This window comes from Brachyistius frenatus, unplaced genomic scaffold (assembly GCF_029030835.1).
Source record: "Brachyistius frenatus isolate BFR_SWC_R1_liver_20210118 unplaced genomic scaffold, ASM2903083v1 Contig_56, whole genome shotgun sequence".
In the NCBI taxonomy this organism is placed as follows: domain Eukaryota; kingdom Metazoa; phylum Chordata; class Actinopteri; family Embiotocidae; genus Brachyistius; species Brachyistius frenatus.
This window is the reverse complement of record NW_027210655.1, coordinates 730,986-742,500: the sequence shown is the minus strand read 5'-3', so window position 1 is coordinate 742,500 and position 11,515 is coordinate 730,986. Positions and strand designations below refer to the sequence as shown.

Below are 11,515 nucleotides of genomic sequence, written 5' to 3'. Positions count from 1 at the left end.
AGCTGTAAACCTGACCGCACCACAGGCCTGTCAATCCAGCAGACACGCCCCCCCAAAAACACAGCTTTTTGAAGCTCATTTTCTAATTAACGACGGAATATTTCCAGATGTACGTCCAGAAAACGAGCAAGAAGGAGCGACTTTAGCGAACAACACCGAGACAGCTGCTGGAAAAATATTATTGACTTAGAATTTTACGAGACCAGTTGAACGGGAGTCTGTGGAGCCGGAGGGTTTTTGGAGGCGCCCTCTAGTGGCGCTCGGTGGTATTGCAGCCGGAGGCACTTCGGCGTCGGCCTCATTTTTTCAGCTGCGTCCACTTTCATCTACCGTCTGTGGGCCTTACCTTTGTTCGGGTGCGAGTTGGCTTTGGTCTTGTCACTGAAGCCCTGGCTGCGTCTGTTCCCGGCAGCGCCGACCGGGCCTCTCGGAGGGATGTCACCGCCTGCAGTGGACACCCTCGTCGTCGGGCCGGGAAGTCTGACGGGTAGAAAGACAGAGAGAAGGGGGAGAAGAGAGGAAAGGAAGGAAGAAGGACAGGGTGGGAGGGGGGTGGGGGGTGTAAACAGGCCAAAAACATTTAGAAGATGATACCTTTACGTGAGAATATTCAACAAAAAGCAGTGTTTTTCACACGCTGCAAAGACACGTTAGGTCACTGCAAAGTTTAAAACACACTCTGAGGACAAGCACACATTTAGTCAACAGTTTCTAGGGAGTAATTAGAGTTAACACAGGAAACGCACTGGTACGATAAGTAACAACTGTAAAGCTGATGTGAAAACTTTTTTTTGGCAAAAAATAACACATCACAGGAGGAAACACTCCGGGGGAAGAAAAAAAAAATGCTCTTCTTGAATCCTTTTTCTGCTTCTTTTACAACAATTTGGGGATTATATGAAGCAAAGTGCCCCAAAAAAATGTATCATCAATATCATTCACCTGTTTAGTGGATATGTTTTTGCCAAAAAAGGTATCAAATAAAATATCCCAAACAAGCTGGCTTAGTTCATGACCTCAGTCCACGCCGTATGTTGTAGAAAAAAACAAAAACCATCAAAGGAGAAGTCACAATATGACCCTTGTTTGACCTCCTAGTTGATTTTCCTGTGGGAAGTGGTCTCCAGTTGGGCTGAAAGGTCGAGTGTACCTCAAATTAAAGGACTCCGGAAAAACCACACCGTCTTTCTTTTCGTGCTATTTTCAGGCTTTTCATGGAGCTGTGGGTGTTCCCGAGACAAATGTTTCACTTCTGGGTACTTTTCAGTCTGTTTGCCTGAATTGTGAACTCAGCTTTTTGTTTGCTCTTCGCCCCCCCCATCCTCCCCTCCACCGCCCCCTTTCTCCCCCCAGTGTACACCTGATGGAGACGGATCGGATCGTTTGACTTTCAACTATGGGTGGGCGGGTCCGTCTCCCGATGGACCCGAGGGCTGTGAGGAAATATTCAATCTAAATGCTTATATAAAAAAAATAATAATAATTTATTTTTTTCCAACGGGGGATATCCAGGTGGAACTTACCACAGAGTAGAGTCCTTTACAACATTATATTGAGGAAACCAACAATTCCCACGTACGCTAGGAGGAAAAAAAACCTCCACTTTAAGGGAGAAAAACCTCCGACAGAAGGAAGGAAAAACTCCCTTTTAACAGGAAGAAACCTCCGACTGAACCGGACTCTGAGGTTTCAAAAAAAAAAATGTAAACGTTGGCAAGTGTTTAGATGGAAGGGGGATTCTGCACGTCAACTCTTCTTGCAGTGACACCTGGCGACCAGAGGGTGGAGCCATTGCGCTACTTTGAAGAGGCGGGCGCAGGTGCAAACAAAGTCTGGGATGGGCTGCATGCAAAATAAAAAAAAGTAAAATAAATAAAACACACCCTACATTCAACTTTCGGCCGTGCTTCATGACGTCATAGGACGGCGCATGCGGATCGAGATGTGAGTGAGTGAATGCAAACAAAAACTCCAGTGAATCATTGTCCTGTAGTGGAGACGCACCTCCCTGCCACAGATTCTTTCTGTGTTAATTATTAACGTCACATTATATAGTGGATGGTGTTCTCGTCAAACACACACAAACACGCACACACACACACACACACACACACACTTAAGGGTTATCTAAAGGTCTTTCACTGTCCATTTAGCAGACCTGCCAAATGAGGCGCGCTGCCAGACAGACAGGACGGTCCGAAAAGAGACGGCGCCCGGAGCTTTTTCTTCCCATATCCTCAACACTACCACTCATGCATAATAGATAGCGCTTGTAGTAGAGATTGCCCTTAATCTCAGGCAAGGAGACAACCTTAAAACTCATTACAGCACAAAAAAACATGAGGCGCTTGTCCTGGATTAGGGGCAATTTCGACCTTCCTCTATTTCCAGGAAAGGAGATGGAAGAGGGGGTGTGGTGGAGGAGAGGAGAGGAAAGGAAAGGAAGGAAGGAAGGAGGGGAGGAGTGAGTGGGGTGGCAAGAAAGCAGAAAAAAAAAGGCAGAAACAGCTGACCTAGAGGTCTTTTTCTGACCAATGGAAAACTTGAGTAGTTTACTCTGACACCCATCCCTAGAGGAGAAAGAGAAAGAGAGGAGAGATATGGAAGAGGACAGAGAGAGAGAGTTATACGTGACAGGAAGTGAGAACAGGAAGATAGAAAATGTCAAAAAACGATGGATCGGAACATCGAGAAAAGTGAACAAAATGAGCACGAAAAAGGGAAATCGGATTTTCACGGTGGAGTTTTCCCACCTGGACTGCATGTCGGCCTGCGCTGCTGCTCTGTGGGCGGCGAGGGCAGGGGTCCCATGCGGAGAGTGGCCGAGCTGGGCCGGGGCGCTGCTCTGCTGGCTCAGGGGAGGGTGGGCGCCGTGGGACGGGGCCGAGGGCGCGACGGCGGGCTGCGAGTTCTGCCGCTGGGCCTGCTGCTGCTGCTGTTTGTAGCGGGACAAGCTGAAGAAGAGGCCGAGGATGGCTTTCAGGTTGCCATTTCGGATCTCTGCAGGAGGCGAGAGAGAGAGAGAGAGAGGACGGAGGGGTCGCAGATATTCGACATTTACTAGACGGCTGAAACAACAACAACAGCTAAACACAAGTTAAAGGCTAACATCGCTTACAACCTGCTAACAAAGTTAACAAACAGCTAATTTCACTAAAAGCCAGCTGAACAATCAGCTCACAAAACTGCTGATTTTGCTTAAAAACAGCAGCTAAACTCAAGTTAACAAACGCGATAACGACGCTAACAACCCTCGGACGCCCCCAGGAGGTCCCGGGAGAACTCGGGTGTTGACAGTCCGACTCGGAGGAGACGAATTCACGGGTGCAACAACTCCCGCCAACGTCAAAGAAAAACCCAACCTGGTGTCTCCCGACCTGACGCGCCTTCTTTAGCTCTGGACAGCGAAGCTCCGCCCCCCCTCTTGAAACACCGATGTCACTCGAAACACCTCTCCGGGCTCATTGCTTCATTTCCGCAGAACCTCCTGAAGCATCTCTGTTGCCGAGTTTGACACAAAAAAACAAAAAAAAACCACGCGTGCAACTCGGGAACTAACGATGGTCAAGCGACGAAATTTACACCGGTTACTCATCAGCGCTACGTCGTCCTCCTCCTCCGTGCACCGTCACACTGAAGTTGTTATTCCACCCTCGTACTCGCCCGCTGTCCGGGCCGATGGTCGTATGAGTACTGTATTATTTCTGTCTTCCGTGATGCACCATCGCGAGCTTTCTGCTACATTAGTTATACGTCCGGTTTAATCAGCTGTTTTACTGTCTGGCATTAATGTAGGGTGGTCGGTTGACAATAAAAATGCTTTATTGTACAATTACCAAGCTTCTTTTGGTCAACCCTTTTTTTTTTTCATAGCTTCAATTTTTGTTCGGTAATCATGGCCGGAGCTGAGGTCAGCTTACCTTCTGCAGACAGACCCTGGATGTTGACTCCTTTGGCTGCCAGGAAACTGAGGCAGGCATCGATGTTCTCAATCTGGAGAGAGAGACAGAGAGACAGAGAGACAGAGAGACAGAGAGACAGAGAGAGAGAGACAGACGCAGCTGTAAGACGCTGACACATTTCCATTTCGCATTTCCATATTTGTATAATGTGACTGTCTTTTGCACGCTTCTCCAGGAAATGAACATCGACCATCGAGAAAGGAAATCCCGGCAGCGCGACAAAGTTAGAAAGAGGTGCCCGAACACCAACAATGACAGTGATGAAAATGTGGGGAATGCAGATTTCATATCCTCGACAATCACTGATTTGACACGGTTGGAAGTAGATGCAGTTATGACGGGAAAAACTAAATCTGTTTCTACTTAGTGGGTCGTCTTTGTCTGTTATTTCCCGTCAGTGGACATGAAAAAAAAAAAAACAACAGGATAAAAGATACGTTATCAGATTCAACTGTTATGTTTTTGAGATATCAGGCTGTAAGACAAACAAAAGATAACAAGGTCATATTTCTTTCTTTACGAGGATATAAATAATAATAATACACACACCGACTTGTTTATGTTGAAGAAGTCATTCTGGCCACGTGGTGTCAAAAAGCCCAAAACAGCACTTCAAACCGAGCACACGTTCGGAGCTGCAGGGGAGGCAGACCCCATCTATAGTGACTCTGTTGCTATGACAGCAGCCTTGGCAACCCGAGCAGACTGCTGAGCTGTCACCGGACTACGGGAGGATTTGATAGGCAGACGGGCTTTGTTTTGGAGGCCACGTGACCCCCCTTTTTTTTTTTTGTATACAGAGAATCTGCCGGCTGGCGCACGCAGCGATAAAAGAAAAAAAAAGAAAAAAAAAACCTGCATGAAAACAAGTCCGAGTCGCCTCGGACGGACGATCGAAGTGTAAACACACAAAAGAGATCAGCGTCGCAGGTAGATTACACCGACCTGTCGAAGAACGGCCTTGCGTAGTGGACATTTTACACCGCGCACAGAAGGTTAAAGAGGCGCTAAATCTTCTCAGAGTGACATTTATTACAAAGTGAGAGTAGATTAAAAACAACAACAACAACAACAACAACACACACACACACTGAGACCAATCTGCGACAACGTGCTTCCATCGGATCCAGTTTAAAAAACATACAGCAGCTCATTTTACGATCGGATCAACAGCGGTGACGCACACGCACACACGAACACACACACACACACACACACGCACACACACACACACACACACACACACACACACACACACACACACACGCACACACACGCCGTAAAAACGAAGCCGGGTGTGGGCTGCGAGCCGGAGGGTCCCGTTCCCCACCGAAGATTAATGACATGATTACACTTAATATGCAGAGACTAAATATAGGCCTGACCTACAGCTCCCGCCGCGGCTCTCTTGTTAGGAAGTTTCCGGCTGTGAGGTGAGAAGCCGAAGAGGAAAAACAAAACAAAACAAAAAACCCTCCTTGCGTTGGAATACGGAAACATCGACCGCAGATGAAGCGTTCGGACTAAATCTATGAATCTTAATCAAATACCGATTTGTTATTCTTCCGTCTTCACAACCACAAAAATAGCACTTCCATCTACTGTAATGTCATATTTAATTACACCCACGTTCACATCAGATCCGCCAAACAAATTGCCACGAGCGACGTCCCCTACAGGCCTGTCATGATTTATTACATTTTAGCTGACATACAGATAATTGGTTAACGATCCAATCGTCTTTTTCCTGTTCGTTTTAGGACATTATTATAGTACACATCAAGTCTAATCGTAGTTTAATAAAACTGTATTATGAAGAAGAAGAGGACTATTGTTTAAGATTGGAACATTTAACTTCACAGAGTCAGATATGACATGAAAACAACGCAAATAGCAGCTTAGTATTAAACACATACACAGACATTGTTGACAATGAATCAAAAATAAACAATGTACTCCGGTCACCTGTTCCTTATACGTGCTGGTCAGTGGTCACATGACCAGTATGGACCAATGAACTGTCACCCCGGTACATGGGGGGGGGGGGGGGGGGTAGGTAAAAGACACGATAAGAAACATGATGTCACGAGACTAGAAACCACATGCAGATATTCATCAAAATCTTAAAATCTCTTAATAGTTGAACAAATATTTGAACATTAAATGGCGAGTAACATTTAAACTTTCCAAAGAGAGAGAGAGAGAGAGAGAAAACAAACAAAACACAAAAGGCACAGTTACAGAAATGGAGACAAATCAAGTTCTCCATTCAAACCGTGGCTTTTAATGTGCAGATCCAAAATGATGATCTTTGTAAGACTTTTTTTTTTTTTTTTTTCAACCTGTCTCTCCCCCCAGCCTCGGCGGGCGGCCTCTTCGTAATGTAAAGCCGCTGGGTCTGGCCATCCGTTTACGGTTTTGTTCTTCCGACGTAGAAACAACAGAAGATGCACTGCAGTCTATAAATGACTTCATACCAGACTTCAGGTTTACTACTGCATCACTAAAAAGCTCCTCCTGGTCTAAAGTCCAACACCTCTCCCAGCGACGTCGGTGTGCAGAAGAGGCCGGACACGTGCTCGTCCTTCGAGGTGATGCGGCAGAAAAACTCGACAGCAGCAGGAATGTGGACTTTTGGCCTCTTCGGCGAAACACCACCGGATCACTAAGAATAAAACCGCCCTTTAATACTGTACCACTCTCCCAGTGCCTGCCCCCACCCCCCACCCCCACTCCACCACCTCCCCCAAATTCCCTGCTTAAATAGCAGCGGAAAGCCTTCAGAAAATATGCTGCAGCCCGATACACCCCACCACCACCACCACCACCACCCCCTCCGTCCTAAATGCCAGCCTGGTCCTGCTGGGATGCACCGTGGCCACGCCTCTTGGAGGGGGCGGGGTGGGGGTAAAAATACTGAGACCTACTCGCTATTTAAAAACCTGCAGGGACGAGCTCAGAGGATTCAGTCATCGGCTGTGCAGGCTGAGATCCTTCTCAAGTTTGTCACTTGGTTTAAATTTCAACAGCTACATTCGTGACTGTAAAAAAAAACCCCAAAAAAAACAACGCAATAAAAGCCCAAAGTTAAGCAATCGATGAACGAAACCCAACGCACACTTTAAAATCATGTATGAAAACATTCTGCAGGTGTTTCAATAAAGGATTTCTTTGTTTTTACAATAAATAGCCCACATTGCAGTTTTACCTTCGTAATAAGATGACATAACGGCAGCATTTGTTTATTTAAAGTCATTTGAATTGAGTTTCATTTGTATTTTTACTGTGTACATATATATATATATATATATATTCCAAATTTCAGTTTATCGGTCTCCTTGATTACCAGTGATCGGTATCGGCCCTGAAAAATCTATATCGGTCGATCCCTAGTTTTTAGTATTAAAGTCCCTGAAAAACATCTCTAAGTACTATTTACTCGTCATCTTCAGTATAATTGATCTGTCTGAGATAGCCGGTGTATTCCAGGAAGTTTTAGTTTTATGTGAAGAGGTCTCTGGTGGTGAAGGAGTTAACTGCTCACGTAGTCACAACATCCCCGGTCTGACTTCATTAGTTACAGTTACCGAGACGTCTTTACTGTGACATCACGCGTTCGTCTCAATAAGAGGAAGAAAACTCCCCCGACAACAGGAACCGAGACGTTTTACGGTCCCTCCTCTCTCCTCCATAAACGTCATGTCAAGATAACTGGCTGGTAAATGACTGAAAATACACTCAAGTCAAAGTAAAACTTCACGTGATGGACACACGCAGCCAAAAGAGCGAGTCACTGCCTTCCCAACACGGACAGAAAAGTCTTCCGATCACCCCCCAGCAACAAAAAAACAAACCAGACGTCTCCACGCTACAGAAGCTCCTACCTGCCTGAAAGTGTGTGATCTGTTCCTGCATGTGCGACCGCCTCTGCCTGGCTTCACGCCTCAGTCTGATTGACCCCCCCCCCACCACCACCACCACCACCACCACCACCTCCCTGTCGCCTCCCTCCCGCTCCACCGCTCAGCAGCAGCAGCAGCACAGGGCCGGCCAGCCAAAAAAAAACCTCTGAACAAACACCTCCCATCACAGGGCAGCTATTGTTGTGTGTGTGTGTGTGTGTGTGTGTGTGTGTGTGTGTGTGTGTGTGTGTGTGTGTGTGTGTGTGTGTGTGTGTGTGTGTGTGTGTGTGTGTGTGTGTGAGGCAATGAGAGGGGAGGGGGGAGGAGGGAGAGCTCGAGGGAGGAGGGAACAGCATTATGCGTCTGACAGGAGCTTTTGATGACGGATATTGAGGCTGATATTTTCTTTTACGTCAAACTTGACTGTTTCCAGTATTTAATGAAGCTGATTGACGTCCGGATGCGGACGCGTCCGAACGAGCACGAAGAAGCCCTGAAACGAGACCGACGACGAAAGCCCACCGAGACCGGGTCACAAAAATTAAACCCGATCGCTGTTAAACGCCGAACGCGAACGAAGCTTGGCCTTGACATAACTAACGTAAAACTCTCATTCACGGCTAATTCCGGTTTATCAAAGCCTGAGTTTCCGCAGTCGTGTCGCTCATTTTATTTTATTCGCAGTTCATTAAAACCGCTCTCTTTGAAAGTAAAAACCGTAAAAATGCGGCTAGCAATCCGGTACGGCGTCCGCTGAGTACGAAAGGTCAAAGTTCAACCAGTAGTTGAAGTAGTAGTGTAAGTTTACATCGCAGTTTGAGTAATAATTTGAAGTCTGGCTAACTTGAGGGTTTATTAACAACCTGACTCACATATTTTTGGCCTGTTTGACTTGATTTTAGTTTTGAAATCCCACCTCCCCCCCAAAAAAAACAAAAGAAATAATTTCCCCAAAACAACTTATTGAAGAAATAAATATGATTTTTTTTTTTTTTTTGCTGGTGCGATGAGGGAGGAAACTCCTTCAGGCTGTTATTACCAGCACGATTGGCTGATATTTGATACGTGTTCTCCTGAGATGTCGCAACTCTTTATTTTCCCGACTCTTAACGTGGCGACCGAAGGCTCTTGGTCATCGGGCTTTCTGGGCGTCGGGTCTCGAGGAATCTGCACTAAAAACTGCGAGGCGGCATGTTGTGGGTTGAATGTGTCACACTTTCACCCTCCAAAGAGCTTTTTCACAGATCAACGACTTGGACATCTGTCTAAATAATTCTCTCTATCCTGACAGGGGGGGGGGGATGAAAAAAATGAAAATGTACGACTTGATTTTCGACACCTCAAGAGACGTTGCTGCTTTTCCCCGCTTGTTGACCAGGAAAGTGACGCTGTAATACACACACAGCGTGATGCAATATCACACACATCAGCTTCAAAGGGCGGCGAATTCGCTGGTTTTACATCTTCAAAATGCATTTTCATAGACTCGCAGTCGTCTCGTTATTCACGTCTGTAACCCTGTTATGTTCACGTGGTGTATTTTCTCTTTTAGTTAGTCATAATAAAAGAGGTAAAAGTAGGATTTTGTCATTCATGAACTTATTTTAACACAGTTTTAGATGATTTATTTATTGTTTTTTTAACCTCAGGCTGACATCGGATTTCACAAATAAAAACTACGAAAGGCAAACTAAGGAACTCAAGGTTAAATAATGAGTTATGATGATTTATAACATCCCTATGAAACCATATTAATCGTTTTTTTTTTTTTTTCAGTTGATCGCTATAAGCTGCGGCATTTATTTTCAGCTATTAGGTTTTTTTTTTTGTATGGCTGCATTTGTTGCTGTTATACGAATCTGCTATATGTTTGGCTTTTTGTTTAATGAATTCAAAACATATAAATAAATAAAAACTTGAATTTCCCCCTACTACATCAACATTTCCCTGGTGAGCTGTAAACATAATAATTGAAGGTTGAATTTGTTGTCTAAAAAAACACTTTAGGGTTCTTTGAGTTTTTCAGAACATCTGAAAGTGTGTTTGCATTTTAAAAGGTCGTATTTGATCAAGTTTGACGCTCCTTAAGAATTTCCATGAAAACCGCTGTGTCATATTTCCAGTGAATGAACTAATTGTTAATGCAACGGATGACTTACTTATGCAACACATGAGCTCAGTGTTTACAGAAGAGCTGGACAAAATAAAATGAACCCCTTTGTTGCTTATAAACCACCTGTCAATCACAGTCTAAAGAAAAGTTGGATCTTTTTTTTGTTTTTTTTCGGCCTGTGCTGTCCACAGGTCAGCAGGCTTCATGCGGAGGAAAACGCCATCTTCACCGTGAATGAAGGTTTGTGCTATTGGAAATAAATATTTGGGGTTTGTATATTTAGTTGCCCAGCAACAGCAGCTGCGATTGCTCAGTTCTTTTCAGTCCGTCATGTGATCGCCAGAACTCTGACCAGCTGACGGTGTTGAGAGTTTCTCTCTCGGAGCCACAGAAGGAAAAACAGGACCTCCCACCTTCTGATGAAACATCAACCGGCCTGTCGAAGCATTTAATAAAACATCTTTCTGGTCCTTCTTAATTGTCTAAAGCTTCGTCGGCTACAAAAACACACACACACACACACACACACACACACACACACACACACACACACACACACACACACACACACACACACACACACACACACACACACACACACACACACAAAATCAACCGTCTACACACACGGGTGAAGTAAAAGAGGTGAGCTTCCATCAGGTAAAAACTGTGTGGCACTTTTAAAGGACCAGTGTGTAGGATTTAGAGGGACGTATCGGTGGAAATCAAACATAACATCCATAATTATGTTTTTCATTCGTGTATAATCAGCTGAAACTAAGAATTGTTGTGTTTTTTGTTTTCGTAGAAGTAGCTATTCGTTTCCCCCAGAGGGTTAGGAGTCCTCTTGCACGTCCCACCATGCTGCACCACCGTGTACGGAAGCCCAGAAGGGACAAACCAAACTCTGACTCTAGAGATGGTGTCGTTGAGTTTTGCATCCACCACAGATTTTCACAAGTTCTGTTCAGACTGCAGACAAAATCCGATTTCCTTTTCTCAAATCAGATCTTTAGGACAGACTGAGAGCGGATCGGATATCCGCATGGGTTGCTGTGGTAACGATGTATAGCTACGCTGATGATGCAGCTTTCTAACACGGGCACCCTCTGATAGACTCCGCTCACTGTGCCTCTCTGACAAATGACATCATCATGGTGTAAAATGACATCATCATGGTGAAAAATGACATCATCATGGTGTAAAATGACATGACATCATCATGGTGTCACGTTTGCGAGAAGAAATCCGATCCGAGACGGCGGAGCATCCGGACTGAGACCGTAGAAATCGGATTGGATTTGTGAGGTTTTTTTGGGCTGTTCAGACTTTCCAAAAGAAATAAATCTGGATGTAATCTGGATTTGACCCCCTTCCGCCCCCCCCCCTCCTCCCCCCCAGAAAAAACAAAACAAAACAAAACAAAACAAAACGTATTTGTGCTGGCAGTCCGAACGAGGCTTTACACGCCATGAAGGAGTTTTTTTTCAGTCGGTTGTTAAACTGCAACCTCACTGCCCGACGCTCCCTAAAGCCTG

General features: G+C 45.2%; 1 protein-coding gene across 1 annotated transcript in view; it reads right to left on the bottom strand.

The window, feature by feature from the left end:
- Positions 1 to 11,515, bottom strand: part of nav2a (neuron navigator 2a) — a 111,979-nt gene that overhangs the window by 64,188 nt on the left and 36,276 nt on the right. The window contains exons 4-7 of the mRNA XM_069705406.1: positions 3,921 to 3,993; positions 2,754 to 3,000; positions 2,514 to 2,570; positions 347 to 480 (exon numbers count right to left, since the gene is read on the bottom strand). Of these exons, the coding sequence (XP_069561507.1) occupies positions 347 to 480; positions 2,514 to 2,570; positions 2,754 to 3,000; positions 3,921 to 3,993 (511 nt within the window). The remainder of the gene's footprint in view (positions 1 to 346; positions 481 to 2,513; positions 2,571 to 2,753; positions 3,001 to 3,920; positions 3,994 to 11,515) is intronic.